This window comes from Zalophus californianus, chromosome X (genome assembly GCF_009762305.2).
Source record: "Zalophus californianus isolate mZalCal1 chromosome X, mZalCal1.pri.v2, whole genome shotgun sequence".
In the NCBI taxonomy this organism is placed as follows: domain Eukaryota; kingdom Metazoa; phylum Chordata; class Mammalia; order Carnivora; family Otariidae; genus Zalophus; species Zalophus californianus.
Window position 1 is genome coordinate 2,576,071 of NC_045612.1, and position 15,655 is coordinate 2,591,725.

The following is a 15,655-nucleotide window of genomic DNA, read 5'->3' on the forward strand; positions in this document are numbered from 1 at the left end:
ATCAGGCCAATAAAACTGTAGAAGGGAACAGCAGCTTTCCCAGTGTTCTGGTAAAAGGAGGTATTCCTTTGGGGCTGCTTTATTTAGCTTGAAGTTTTTATAAAAGGAGAGTCTGACATAGTACTTTGTGCCAGGGAAATGTCCTACATGCTTTATACAAACAAACTCACTTAATCCTCACAACAACCCTGTGTGGTGGAAACTATTATTACCACTATTCTATAGGTAAGGAAATTCAAACACAGAGTGCAATAGGAACAAACTTAGCATGTTTGACTCCATACTGCTTCTATTTTCCTTGCTACTGTGACCTATAGCTTAGAAACTTCTCAGCTATCCCACACATGCACGTTTAGCCATGCACGTAGGCATGCTACAGCTAAGACTTGCAAAGACCACTCTTTACCCAAAACTTACCTCACCCAAGGAGATAAGTAAGTATGCACACAAATGACTACGTTATGTTTAAGATTTACAGGAACAACATGACCAGATTCCTATAAACAAAGATAAACTGACTAAGGACAGAGAAGTTACACAACCTTCCTGGGATGTCTACAGGTATCAGTCACCTTTTAATTCCACCCCCTCCTGCTTCCTCCCTTTAACTAACTTTCTTTTAATTTTTTTATGAAGCTCAAATTTCAGGCCAAGAAGAGATAGTTCCTTAGGATAACAGTCTACCATCTCCTTGGTTTGCTGGCTTTCCGGATAAAGTCGCTTTCCTTACCCTAACATCTTGTCTCTCCACTTACTGGCCTGTCCTGCAGTGAGCAGAACGAGCTTGGATTCTGTTAGAAGAGGAGATGGGAAAGATACCCAAGGCCACATAGGGAGTAAGTGACAGAGCTTCACTGTGAGCCCATGCACAGGAATAAATGCTCTTGATCACCACACTATACTGACTCTTCCCGCATATGTAATGAAGCAAGACCAAGTTAGAATAGGGAAGAGTTCCTCAAGTTTGGGACAGTTTGCTCTGCAGGATCTCCTTGCCCACCCCCATCACCCTTCCTCACACAACTCTTGGGAATTAAGCCGCCTCTCCAGGGCCCCAGAGCCCTGTCCAGGCAGATCCACCCAGGTGGTCCCTCATTGATGGAGGATTGGCAGCCCTCCCCGTGAGTCCACAGCCCCTGCCCCCGGGCAGCTCTGAAGATCAGTGGCCAGAGGCCAGAGACGACCAAGGCCAGGGCACCCTGCCAAACAGGCTGGGGCCACAGTAGCCCATTTCGGCTCCTTGCGGGCACCGAGCCCGCTCCCTCTCTCCCGCCTCTGTCAGAACTGCGGCGATGGTCCACACGGGGTCAGGGGGGCCTGCTGCAACCCCAAGGTCGGTGACACCACCAGCGCCCACCAGGCCATCCATACAAGGACAGTGAAAGCCCACAGCGGCCCCAGACTGACCACCCGGCCCATTTCTGATCCTTGCGCGCCATCTAGCGGCCGGAATCAGCACGGCAGAAGGAGAAGCTACACTGAGGCCTTTCTAGCCCTGGGCAGCCATTTCGCTTTGTGGATGGTCGTATTTCCCGATAGGCACTGCGACCCGAGCTCCCCGATGCAGGAAATGGCGGTGCACGCAGGCGCACAAGGCTCCAGTGGGCTTGCCCCCGCCACGCAGGCACACAGAAGACGGTGTCGCGCTCCAATAGGCGCGCGCGCGCAGAGGTGCGCGCCAATCAAAAGCCCAGGCGCGAAGCCGGCAATGATTCTCAACCTAGACTGGACATGAAAATAAACTGGGAGATTTTAAAAAGACATGGATGGTGTAAGCCACCCCACAACAATTAAATCTATAAACCTCTGCATGGGGCTCAGGAATTTTTTTTTTAACACTTTCTTGGTGATTCTCAAGCGCAGCCAGAGTTTTCTCCATTGTCATATTGCATAATAAGAAGGCAGATCCTGCCCCAGGTTTGGGGAATATTAGATGAGATCATGCAGACAAGGTGCTTCACACGTTAACTAGCGGAGAGTTACTGGTTCTGGATCTTGAGAATAGGCTTCACACAACAAATTTCATAAAATAGCTTTTTAAAGTTTTTCCTTGTGTTTTTTTTTTTAAAGATTTTATTTATTTATTTGACAGAGAGAGAGAGAGCACAAGTAGGCAGAGTGGCAGGCAGATGGAGAGGGAGAAGCAGGCTCCCCGCTGAGCAGGGAGCTGGATGTGGGGCTCGATCCCAAGACCCCAGGATCATGACCTGAGCCGAAGGCAGCCGCTTAACGGACTGAGCCACCCAGGCGCCCCTCTTTTTTTTTTTTAAGAGGCTCTTGCACTGGAACTCAGCTTTGCCACTTGTAAGCCCTTGGGCAAGTCACTTAACCTTTCTGTGCCTCAGTTTCCCTGCTTATTCATTTTATGGGGTTGCTGGAAAGATTGTAAAGCATCCAGCAGAGCACACTATAGGTGTCAGTTACTGTTTTCACTCTGTTAACTGTCAATGCAATTTGAACCCAAAAAGCCACATAATAGAGTCTCAGACCTCATAGCTTACCAAAGCCCTGGTCCATCTATGGTCCCTGTCATTGGCTAGGCTGCAGCCACTCTAGTGTATTCCCACTGCAGGGTTTGTCTGCCGTTCTCTATCTGCAGCTCTCTTCTCCTTGCTCTTCCTAGAATTGGTTCCTTTTCCTCCTTAGAGGAGCTTGCCTGAGTTACCCCATGTACCCTGGCTATTTCTTTCAGAGCACTGTTCTTCCCAGGAGGCACAGATACCTATGTTCCAGACCTTTGTTCTTCATTCTAATTAGGTGCAAAACTCAGAGGATTGTGGGGAGCACTGTATAAGACACAGTGAGTCAAGGGCTGTGCACACAGTATGTGACCCAAAGTTAAGTGGGTGTAGTGGTCATTAACAATATCTGGTATTAAAGGCCAATCAGTTCCTTCATACCCCGACAAGCCTTCTATTTCACCAGTCCCTGACAAGGACCCTCAGTACTAGCCACACTCAACTACATGCAGTGCCCAGGAAATAGCAGGATGTTTGGAGTCCTTTGCTTATCCTGTTTCCTTTGCTTGAAGGACGTCTATTCACCTTTCAAGATTCGGCTCAAAAGCCACCTCCCCCACGAAGCTGTCCTGGTCCCCCCCCCCCCCCATTTCCCTGCTCCAGCATAATGTATTTTTCCAGTCTGGGCCAGGCTTTGTCTCCCATCAGCCATATCTGTGTGCTCCAGCCTCCAGCACTGGGCAGGTGCCATTCGAATGATTGTTGATTGAAAGAGTGGGTGACTTCCTGATTATGGAAGACTTCCTGGCTGGAGGCAACAAGATGTAGTGGAAAGCTTTGTGGCCGCAGAGGCAGAGGCCAGAGGGTGCTAGCTGGGGCTTCAGCTCTTGCCACATGCTTCGGACCAGCTCACAGGGCTTGCTGGCCTCACCTTCCAAGCCAAAGGCTAATGCATACCTGAATTTTTCTCTCCACCTCAGAAGCTCAGCACTGTTGCCTGATGCCTTACCCCTTCAGGTGTGCCTCCTTGTCCTCCAGGTCTACTGGACTGTCACTCTTCCAGTCAGCTGGTCCAGCAGAGGCCAGAGTGGCACTAGAGCTGAGGGAGAAAGCACACATGCCTGATGAGGCCTCAGACCAAAGGATACTCGGGGCCCTTCCCAGTTGCCTTCTCACAGGAAAGGGAGACCAACATCTGCCAGTAAAGGATGGCATCTCAGTCCTGCTGTTAGTATGGCACAGACACCACTGTGTGTGATAACATCTTGTGAGCTGTGGCCTTAGCACCTGAGTTCAAGATCAAGCACTGCCCCGATCAGCTCTTGGTTTTGGGTTCCGGTATCCTTGCCTGATCTATATCTCCTGGGGCTGTGTGGGAGTACAGGAAGATTGTTCCTTACTAAGTGTTCCACACACCCACAGCAAACCAGCCACTCCTACTGGTGGATTGGTAGATGAAATAAGGCAGAAGCCTGCTGCGTAGGAATGCACAACCCCTTCCTATTGCACCTTAGCACCCCTGGAGGCATGTGCTCTCCTCAACCACTTCCATGTGCTTCCTGAGACTGAGCCTTCTAGTACTGCTTGGCTGTCCCTGGTATTTCTCCTCCTGACTTCTGCTTGCTGGGTTGAGCGGCAGTCCCTACAGAAGGGTCTCTTCCCAAGCCCTGTCTCCCAATGCCATCCCCTCTACCACCTCAGCTTGGGTCCTTGTGAGTAGATGCTGGGCTTGCAAGGCTGAGAGTTGGCATCACACACATCCTGGTCATCCAGGAGATGGGGGGAAGCCAGCAGCAGAGCACAGTCTGTGGAAGGAGTCCAAGTCTGGTCTGGGTTAAGGACTTTGTGTCTGTATGTCTATTCCCTCCCCCAAAGGATGGCTTCCGATGAGAGCTGAAGGGCTGCTCAAACAGATGCCCAGGGCATAATAATCACTTAGAGTCCACAACTGCCTGACACTGGGGCAGTGTACGCTCCCTGCAGGCGCATTGCCTGCGTTCAAATCATCACTTTGCTACCTCCCAGCTGTGTGATCTTGGGCACATCACCTGACTTCTCTGGGCCTGTTTGGTCATCAGTGAAATGGGGATGATAATTGTGTCTGACTCGTAAGTTTTCCAAGAAGAGTAAATGAGTTAATAGATGACAAGTACTTAGAATAATGCCTAAGCCCTAGCATGTGCTAAATTGCTCCTGTTATTATTACTGGGGCCTGTGGCCATTTATAGAAGCAGCATCCCTTTGCAGTCGATCTGTATCCATCAACTGGATACAGATTGAGTGAGTGGGTTGCTGTCTTACCAGTCTTCCCAAGGTAGGCTGCATTCTTTGTCTCTCTGTAAATCAGGCAGAATGAACTTTTGGGACTTCATCAGATAAAAAGCTTCTGCACAGCAAAGGAAACAGTCAACAAAACAAGGAGGCAGCCCACAGAATGGGAGAAGATATTTGCAAATGACACTACAGATAAAGGGCTGGTATCCAAGATCTATAAAGAACTTCTCAAACTCAACACCCCCCCCCAAAAAAAAATCAAGTCAAAAAATGGGCAGAAGACATGAACAGACACTTCTCCGAAGAAGACATACAAATGCCTAACAGACACATGAAAAAATGTTCATCATCATTAGCCATCAGGGAAATTCAAATCAAAACCACATTGAGATACCACCTTACACCAGTTAGAATGGCAAAAATGGACAGGGCAAGAAACAACAAATGTTGGAGAGGTTGTGGAGACAGGGGAACCCTCTTACACTGTTGGTGGGAATGCAAGTCGGTACGGCCACTTTGGAAAACAGTGTAGAGATTCCTCAAAACAATTAAAAATAGAGCTACCCTATGACCCAGCAATTGCACTCCTGGGTATTTACCCCAAAGACACAGATGTAGTGAAAAGAAGGGCCACATGCACCCCAACGTTCATAGCAGCAATGTCCGCAATAGCCAAACTGTGGAAAGAGCCGAGATGCCCTTCAACAGATGAATGGGTCAAGAAGACGTGGTCCATATATACAAGGGAATATTACTCAGCCATCAGAAAGGATGAATACCCAACTTTTACATCCACATGGATGGGGCTGGAGGAGACTATGCTCAGTGAAACAAGTCAAGCAGAGAAAGTCAATTATCATACGGTTTCACTTATTTGTGGAACATGAAGAATAGCGGGGAGGACATCGGGAGAAGGAAGGGAAAAATGAAGGGGGGAGATCGGAGGGAGAGAGGAACCAGGAGAGACTGTGGACTCTGAGAAACAGACTGAGGGTTCTAGAGGGGAGGGGGGAGGGGGGAGGGGTTAGCCCGGTGATGGGTATTCAGGAGGGCACGCACTGCACGGAGCACTGGGCGTTATACGAAAACAATGGATCATGGATCACCGCATCAAAAACTAATGATGTATTGTATGGTGACTAACATAACATAATAAAATTAAATTAAAAAAAAAAATCAGGCAGATTGATGCTCACAGCATGTTGAGCAGTCACAGCTCACCTCATCGCCTGTGCAAGCCTGCACTTGAGTAGCATGCTCACTAAGAGTTCCTCACGTTTGTTCTCAAATCTGTTTATCCCATTTGTACTTCCAACCATAATTACTAAATTCAATTATTAAACTCATAAGAGTGAATGGGAAAAAAGTGAATGGAAAAGAAGTGATTGTTTTCTGCATAAGAAATAACATTTTCTGGGATGCCTGGGTGGCTCTGTCGGTTAAGTGTCTGCCTTTGGCTCAGGTCATGATCCCAGGGCCCTGGGGTCGAGTCCCACCTCGGGCTCCTTGCTCAGCAGGGAGCCTGCTTCTCCCTCTGCCTGCCGCTCCCCTTGCTTGTGTGTGCATGCGCGCTCTCTCTCTGACAAATAAATAAAATCTTAAAAAAAAGAAAGAACATTTTCTGGGGCGCCTGGCTGGCTTAGTTGGTAGAACATACAACTCTTGATCTCAGGGTTGTAAGTTCGAGCCCCACATTGGGTGCAGAGATTACTTAAAAATAAAATCTTAAAAAAAAAAAGGTTTTCCTTGGAAATATAATAAAGGCAAGTTTCTTAAAAATCATTGTCAAAATAAGGATAGGCTAAGACAATGTATAAAACTCTTGAACCTTGAAAGGTTAAAAGTCATAAAAATCTAGACAATTCTTCCAGATTACTTTGTAAGGTGACTTGATGTTTGGCTTTATTTTAAGGAAACTGAAAGCAGAAAGCAAAGATTTTACTTTATGAAGGTGTGTAAGCAAGAAGGATGATCTGGATGAATATTCAAACATGAAGCAGAAGTCTACAACAGCAACCAGCAAATTCAGTTAATAGCACAAGTGCTGGCCAGCACACAGCGAAGCAGGCTGCAAGTGCTGGGTTCTCAGAGAGTCCTCCCCACTAGTGACAGCTCAAAGAGCCAAGGCTCCAGCCCAGGGGCCTTTCCTTGTACCTGCATGCCCTTGTGGCTCTCGGCAGACACTGGCTTTGTCATTCCTCTTTGTCCATTTGTTCTGAACCATAAGGGCGCTAGCACAACTTGGAGCTGAACTATCTGTGCCAACATCAGCATACCGATTCTTTGTCCCCAAGGATGACTCATTCTTGGCTTGGAACCACTTGGGGACACCTGAGAAAGTGGCCCCTGACTCCACCCAGGTCCAGGAATTTGAGCCCAGCCAGACATGCTTGTCTTCTCAGAGGGACCACTGCTTTTCCTCTCACTGAACCAAAGAGCATAACTGGCCAGGAAAGGCTGGTGGGGCAGGAAAAGGAGCTTTGGGGCTTCTGGATGGGAAAGGAGAAAACAGAGATGAAGGACCTCCTTCAGCTTGTCCTCAGAGCTCAGCCAAGAAGATGGTCATTTGTTTGTTAGTCCGTCCCTTCACTCATTCCCCCACACATTCATCCTACCTCCTGATGCCTGCCCAGGCAAGGGCTGGGCCTCTGGCTGCAAGTGGGCCCTTGTGCTTGCTCTGGAGGATCTTGAGAGCCAGTGGCAGAAGGTAGAAGGAGCAAGATTCAAGCACCGGCAATTGCCATAAGTGGAAAGCCCAGGGACAAAGGGTGTGGTGGCAGCAACTGGAGAAGCAAGCTGTAGATAGGACTATGGGAAATGACAGTGCTCAGTCCCCAGCAACCCAAGCAGTTTTGGCAGCTTGACCCTGGCCTGTCACCGGGATATGAGAGAATCAATAAGTTGAGGCCACCTGCCTTCCCCAGGCAGCTTACCCTCCTCTCCCAGAGCCAATGTCTGCTCCAGTCAAGCCTTCAGGTAGGAAGCTCATGGCTCTGGATCCCACATTGCCATCACTTGACTGTGTGCTTGACCTGTTACGGGAAGAGAAGCATTTGCTGACTCTGATTAGGTTTTGATCTAATATAACTAAGATGTCCTGAGAGCAAGCCTCAAGGACTAGAAGCCCAGGCTCTCGGCTGCCACCCTGCACTGCTCCAGCTAGAGCCAACCTGACACCAGCAAGTATTTCTGCTTTTCTTCCAAACCTAATGGACCAGGAGCAAGAGTGAAGCCAAAACAATAGAGCAAAGTGGCAACTCAGGAGGAGGCTGGCACAATGGAGGGATCAATGGCTGAAAAGAACAAGGGGCAAGGCATTTGGGGCCACTAATAAACCAGAGCCCAGTGCACAAACAAGATCCCCCCCCAAGACATCCTGGGTCCCCTTCCCTCATTTCCATGGCTGAGTCCCCACTGGGGATCCAGAACTCCACACTGAGAAAATGGTGGCAGACAGGCAAGATTGTGGGCTCTTATCCATTACTGGCTATTAGAATCCCATTGAAAAAATGTCTAAATCTCAGCCACTGCTCACCACACCCAGGCTTCCCTGGTCTGGCTTGGAGGACAACTCAATGAGATGGTCATAGGATGGCTGGGCACAACCATCCCTTCTGGACTCATCATCCCCCACTGGCTCTGTCTCACATCCTTGCCAGCCTCTACCATGTCTCCCTTTATCTACAGGTCATCCTGGAAGTCCATGCTCGATGTTCTGTTGAGGCCCATGTATCCTTTGGTCACTGACTTCCTTAAACTGCTGACTTGGCAGCCTCGCTTGCCCTGGCCTTCAGTGAAGTTGGGCCAAAGGCTGGGGTGGGGTGGTCTGGCCTAGAGTTTTGTCCAGTTCTGCAACCGGCTCCCTGAGGGATCTTGGCAGGGGCCTGCCCCTCTCCAGGCCTCATACATTCCTTCATTTATTCTTTCAACAAATATTCACTGAGGACTTGCACTGCCTCAGGCACTGGGGACACACTGGGGAACTGGACAGTCCTGGTCCCAGCTCCATCCATTGACTTAGACCAAGGACCACATGGGCTCTATGTCCCTGCACTGAGTTACCTTTCAGGGTCTGGACTGGGGCTCTTGCAGGCTTCCTCACCAAACAAGTCTCTCTTGGCCTCTCTACGGCTGGAGGCCTCTTTGTCTTTGGAGCCTGGGGAAGAACTATGGAGGAAAGAAACATAAGTTAACCACCCAGTAGCCACCCACACTCAGATGAAGGAAGTTACCTCATCCCTAAATGCCAACTATCTCCAAGGAACTTAAAATCTGATATTGTTGGACTGGCCAATTCTCAAATTCTCATTACTAATAGCAACTGTTGATTGAGGGTCAGACTACAGTCTCACAATTCTGCATGCATTAACACTCCACATAAACCCCAGGATGTGGGCACTGTATTTATCCATGCCTACCTTCCAGATGAGTGAATGTGGGCACAGAGAGCCCAACCAATTTGCCCCAAGTTCCCCAGGTAACAAGGGGAAGAGCCAGGATTTGAACCCAAACAGTCTGATTGCAGAGTTCTCGACTATAATCCTCCATGATGTTAAGACTGCTCCTAACCTCCTAATGCAACCTCTCTCTGTTCTCTCTGACCTAGTGGGCCACTTCTGCCTTCTCTCCCCCATCTGTCTGTCCTGACTCTGTGACACCATCTCCTACCTCCCTTGCCATAACTTCCCAGCCTCCTTTACATTTCTCTCTTCTTCTGCCCTGTAATTTTGGTGTTCTCAGCATTCCTTTCCATGTGCATGCTCCACCACCTTGCCCACCTCCTCTGCTCCTATGGCATCAACTGCTACCTTCAAGCCAGTGACTTCTACTTGTTCCCACCTCCCTGTGTTCCTGACCCACACCTCCAATGCCTTTCAGACTGGCCCTCAGAGAGCTCACCTTCAACATGGCTAGAATTGACTGCCATCCCCAGCCGCCCTCAGCGGGGGATGACCAGGCAGTTGCCATCTCCACACTGGGATCTGTGCTCAGCCTGCTGGCTCTTCTCTCCTTGATTCCCTTTACATTGTACCCCATGTAAACACCGACACTGAATCCCATTATTTCACTTTAATCTGTCTGCATATAACATGGACATTTCTTGAGCCCTAACCTCTCTTCAAAACCTCAACTACAAACCCTCAAATGCCTCCTGGCAATTTGCATTTGGATGCCCACAAGTAAACTCATCATATATTTATTAAAAAATGCCAAGTATTTATATCACCCCTTCTTGCCCCTTCACCCTGGTCCCCAGTAGTGTACTGAATTATGGAGCAAAAGGCACAGAGTAGGAGTCAAGCAGCCTGGGTGGGAGTCTTGAATCTGCCTGTTCTTGGCCATGTTACCTTGAGCAAGTTACTTGACCATTCAGGGTCTCAATTTCCACATCTGTAAAATGGACATAGTGAGTGCATTTACACCCTGCATGGGGATACCTGCTAGGCTGTTGGGGCAGGGCAGGACTTGGTCAATTCTAGCTTTCCCTCTTTCTTCTTCCCCCAACTTGATTCTCCCATTGGAAAGTGGGGTAGGGGCACCCCATGGGATCTCAATGGGTTATCGTAGCTTTGCCACTCCCAGACAAAGTACCAGAAGCCTTGTGGGTTCTGAAGACAGGAGACACAGCAGGGATGTTCATTGGAGGCAGCCTGGCTTCCTCCTGCATCTCTTGGGGTCACTTTGCCCTTGTTTCTCATAGATTGTTTACCTTAGGGAAACCAATGAAGCAGCTTGCAATACTGCCTTATTAAAGAAATCATCACACCGGATGATCCTCAGTCATTCCAGCAACAAACACTCCCGCATTTCTGTTCTGGGCCAAAGGGAATGTATGGAACACTTAACTGCAGCCCCTGCCCTCCAGGTGCTCAGAGTTCTTGGGGAAGACTGATCTATGAGTGGACAACTGTGCACGGGCACTATATGGAGGCCTGGGAGGCTGCATCGGAGGGACGATATATGAGGGGTAGTGAGTTCAGGCTGCAGAGCCCAGTCAGGGTGGGGGGCATTGCAGGGTTTTCTCCAGGGGGTTGGCATGATTACTTCTGCTTTTTAGAAATCTCATCCAGGTAGAGATGTGGAGTGTCTAGGGATGGGGCAATAGAATAGGAATAAGAAATATCCCTAAAGTAAAATGGGTAGGACTCAGTGCCTGACTGGGGTGGGGATGTGGAGAAGGAGGAGTCAAGGAGGAGAGTAAAGAGAACTGGAGAGCCATCAGGACTCACCTTGGATGCCACTTCCCCCAGGAAGCCTTCCCTTAACCATCCCCACCTCTAGCTGGTGACAGGCCCCTGCTTGGGGCTCCCACTGCCCCAGTGGGCATACACTCTGGCCTCCTTCCCTAGACTCTGGGGCTTCATAAGGCAGGGTCTCAGTCTGGCTGCTTCACAGCTGCCTTCCAGGCCCTGGCACAGGGGTCAGGTACGCATCAGGAGCTCAGTAAATGTTAGCCGAGTGAATAGCTAAATGAATCGAAGACAGAGAGCTGCAGGATCCCTCCTTCCACCTGTTCCTCCAAAGAGAACTGGCCCTTCCCTGCTCAGATCTCCCCTTGCCCCCACCCCAGCTTCCCTGAAGCCCAGCTCCTAGCAAACCCTGCAAGCTCCCTTCCACCTCACCATCCTGCCTGCCTGTTGCACGAATCTCTGCCTCCTGTCTTGGGGCAGGGACAAGGCCCTCTGTGCTCCCTGCTGGTTGTGGTCCCCCTGTCCCTCACCCTCCCCAGCACCAGGTGTATCAGATGCTTAACATCTCTGGCCAGGGTACAGTCACCACTGGGGTGGAAAGAATGAGATGGGGGTAGGAGACTCAGGTTGACCATGTCTCTCACCAACCAGCCCCTGGGCCTGATCATTTGCATTCCTTCCCTACTGACCCCATCTCTAAAATGGCACGGAAGGAGCCCAGCAGGGCCCCCATACCTCATTCCTTCCAGGTCTGGGGACATCAGGTGAAGTCCTGCCCCAGGTGTCATGATCTGCAGGCGGACAATCTCCTCACCTCTTGTACTGTAGCCAAGGAAGAGAGCTAGGGAGTTGCCGGTGAGAAAAACCTCCCCCTCTTCCCCATCTGTGCCAGGGGTCCAAGGGCATTCTCCCTCAGGAGCCTCCTGGCTAATGCAGTGGGACACCCAGACCCACTGCCTTTTTTTCCCCCTCTTGTCTCCTCTTTGGCCTTAAGCTTTCTTGGTGCTACAGCTGAGTGTGGGCCACTGACCTCCAGGCCCCAGAGGAAGGAGATTGAAACACCCCTTTACTGATCCCCCACCCATGAGCCCAGACCCCTTCAGGCACAGCAAGGGGCCTTCTGGGTGGAAACGGGACCGCCCAGCTCCAATGCCCTGTCTATAGCTGCTGCCATGAGGCTACTATCCACTTGCAGAGGTGAGCCCTGGCTGTGGTCCCTCTGGAATGTCCAAAGTGCTATTTGTGAGGTCAGTGGGAATTCTGGGTATATGACTGATGGGGACTGATGACAAACAAGATACTCTGGAAACCTACAGACCAAATTTGGAGTGAGAGCCAGTGGGTGTAGGATACCAGAGACTTGGGGCATGAAAGCAAGTGACCAGGTGCCTGTGAGCCGGAGCTCACAGAGGATCAGATATTCTCAGCACTCAGAGGGCCCCTTTGAGGATTCCTGTGCTCAGAACCTGGCCCACAAGTGACCACACACACCCCTCCAGGTCTGATGTACTTTTTGGTTCCACTGCAGGGTCTGATACCCAGTAGGCTTGGGCCATGGTGATGGGCAGAACCAGCAAGAATCTAGAGCTCCCTGGCTTTGTGGGGGTCCTCTGCATCCCAAACTATACCTCCCCAGCTCCTTTAAGACCCATCCTTTAAGATCCATCCTTTAAGACCCAGCCCACTTATAGCAACTAATCCCTTTCTTCAGCTGTCTCTGGGCACTAGGACAGTAGAGACAAGGAGTCCAGATGGGGGTGAGGCCCAGGCCTGCCCTGGTGAAGCCCCCAGCCCAGTGGGGGGCAAAATGGAGGCACAGTGGCTTGGGTCCTGACTCTACTAAAGTGTAATAAGACTGTGCACAAATCCAGGCCCAAGGACACCTGAGAAGCTTCACGGAGCTATAGCCCTACTGGAGGCCAGCTGGCAGGAGACTTAAACGCTTGAAATCAGATCTGGCCAAGGAATGGGCTTGACGTGGGGGGGTGAAGGGCTTCCACATGATCAGACTGGTACTTTAGAAAGGCCCCTCTGAGGTCCCAGGAAGAGGAAAGGAGGAGCCAGGGTGAAGGCGGGGAGGTAGGTGGTCTTCATTTTGGGTGAGCCACAGTGGCTTGGCTGCTCTCTTTGGAAAGTCACCTCAGAGTTGATTCTGACATCTGGCTCCAACCTAAACTAGGAGGCTTTAGAAGACGAGGTCAGTGGGCTGCTTGTCTATGTCCCTCCTCGGACTTGGCTGAGACCCAGCACAGTGGAGATGACAAGAGGAAAATGGAAAGGCTTTCAGGGACAGGGTGCCTGGTGCACAAGGGGCAGCTCTGATATCTGTGTCCTCCAATGATAGCAAAATGATGACAGCATAGAACACCTGACTGGGACACATCCCACTTGAGAACATCACAGGCAAATAAAACATACTTCTTCACTGGTCTTTTTTGTTATGTCAGAAAGGAAATAGGAACAAAGTATCACCCAAGCCTGTCTAAGCTGGTGCCTCTCCTTCAGTGCCTTCCACCTTCTTTGTCACCCCCTTGAGCAATGCCTTCTTGAAGACCCAACTCAAATGGCACCTCTTCCAGGGGGGCTGTTATGGGTTGCATTATGTTCCCCTAAAAGATATGCTAAACTCCTAACCACCAATATCTGTGGATGTGCCCTTATTTTGAAATAGGGCCACTGCAGATGTAATTCACTTAAGGTCATACTGGAGAAGAGTGGGTCCTAATCCAGTATGACTGGTGCCCTTATAAAAAGAGGACCTTTGTACGCAGACACATGGAAGGAATATAGCCATGTGAAAACAGGGGCAGAGATTGGAGTGATGCGTCTAAAAGCTAAGAACCAATAAGGATTGCCAGCAATACCAGAGGCTAAGAGAAAGGCCTAGAACAGATTCTCCCCCAGAGCCTTTGGAGGAAACATACAGCCATACTGACACCTTGATTTAGGATTCCTGGCCTCCAGAACTGTGAGAGGATTAAGTTTCTGTTGTTTAATCCACCCAGTTTGTGATAACTTATTAAAGCAAATTCATACAGGAGCCTTCCAGCCTCTCTTCTCCTGCAGCAGCCCACCAGCCCCATCCCCTTACCAGACCTTCAGCCACAGATAGCTCTAGTCCAATCTTCAGTTGTCAGCTACCCTGAGAGCTGCTGGAGATCACGGGCACTCATCTAGTGTGGCCCCAGCTGCCTGTGGCAGTTACCTCTTTCTCTTGTACCCACAACCACATTTTTCTTTCAGAGGCCAGAAAGGTGGCGATACTGGTCTCTGCATTTGAAGAAGGCCCTGCAAATCAGCAAGCTTATACCTGGGAGCACCCAGGCACTGTGCCAAGGACTGTATATGCATTATCCCATTTAGAATTTGGGGCAGCCTCAGGAGGTAGGTATTACTACTCACTACTGTATATACGAGGAAACTGAGGCACAGGGGGTTAAAGTACAAGGCCTTGTGCCAGAAGCTGTGCTTTTACTGCTCTCCAGCTTACTCTGCCAGGCAGCATGCTGGGGCACAGCCTACAGGCCTTGCCATGATTGGGTGAGGCAGAAAGCCAAGGAAGCTTGACCAATGCCGTAATGGGGACAGTAGCCAATTTCACTGGAAAAGGGTATTTCAATAAGCTCAGTCCAGAAGGTGGGTAAGAGTTACCCATAATGACAGGGTTAAAGACAAGATGAACCCAAGAAATCAAGCCCCAGGGTGCATGGAGGGAAGACCCCTTCCACAGTTGCGCAGGGAGGCGGTGGGGATGACAGTAGAGACAAGTAGTTCAGATGTGGGTACTTGATGCTGAGAGGCCTTTGGGATGCTAGGCAGGTGTGGTATCTAATGGAAGGAAAGTGACAGCTGGACAGCCCCAAGGATATAGCCTGTGGGTGTCCTTGTGTGGCACTCTTTCTGTCCCAAACTTTCAGCCCTCTCTGAAGGCCCTAAAGCGTTTGGCACCTAAAACAAGAGCTTCCCTCCTGGTTGGCCCGCTGTGTGAGATGGGGAACTTAGCTCAGACTTGAGCCAAGGGGTGTGGGGCAACCTCAGCAGGGCCATAGCTGGGGACAAGGCTGTGATGTTCTCCTGCCCCACTCTGCCATAAACCAGCTTTTTCTGAAGTGCTACAGAACCCAGAATTTGGTTGAGTAAGTGCTCCCCACAGGGCTGGGCTCCTTCAAGGACACATCCAGGCCTGGAATTCTCAAATAACCAGGCAGAACAAAGCTGGGTGTGGGGAACTGATGGTGGCTGCCTGACCTGACCAGTGGGGTCAGAAAGGAAGGCAACCCAGGACCAGCCAGCAGCTCACGTGGAAGCTGTCTGGGGGGTTGCAGGTATCTTGTGACCGCAGAATCTGAGGGAAGAAATACTATGAGAAGCATCATACTGAGCCTCCCTGACCAGCCCCTGTTGCACACTTCTGATGACAACTCCTTCCTTCCCGTTGGAGGCTGCCCCATTGTGAGACATCTTTGGTGCCTGGAACATTCCGTAATCTGGTCCCAGTTTCCTGGGCATCACAGGCAAGTTTGATCTTGGACTTCTGGCCTCCAGAACTGTGAGACAATATATTTCTGTTGTTTGAGCCACCAGTTTGTGGGACTTTGTTACTGTTGTCCTAGCAAACCACTACAGCCACCTTGCTATGACAGCCAGCTGATGGGTATTAAACATCCACAGGAATTTTCTGGAATAAATGTTAAAATGCCTCTCAAATACATAATACAGCACAACCTAATT

General features: G+C 50.0%; 1 protein-coding gene across 7 annotated transcripts in view; it reads right to left on the reverse strand.

Moving 5' to 3' along the window:
* Positions 1-15,655, reverse strand: part of ZNF185 (zinc finger protein 185 with LIM domain) — a 64,731-nt gene that overhangs the window by 26,363 nt on the left and 22,713 nt on the right. For 5 of the 7 annotated variants that reach the window (XM_027607305.1, XM_027607302.1, XM_027607300.1 and 2 more), the window contains 4 exons: positions 11,660-11,746; positions 8,796-8,900; positions 7,667-7,765; positions 3,469-3,558 (listed from right to left, as the gene is read on the reverse strand). In XM_027607305.1, coding sequence (XP_027463106.1) covers positions 3,469-3,558; positions 7,667-7,765; positions 8,796-8,900; positions 11,660-11,746 — 381 coding nt within the window. The remainder of the gene's footprint in view (positions 1-3,468; positions 3,559-7,666; positions 7,766-8,795; positions 8,901-11,659; positions 11,747-15,655) is intronic. The other 2 variants (XM_027607304.1, XM_027607301.1) reach the window with 1 other exon arrangement.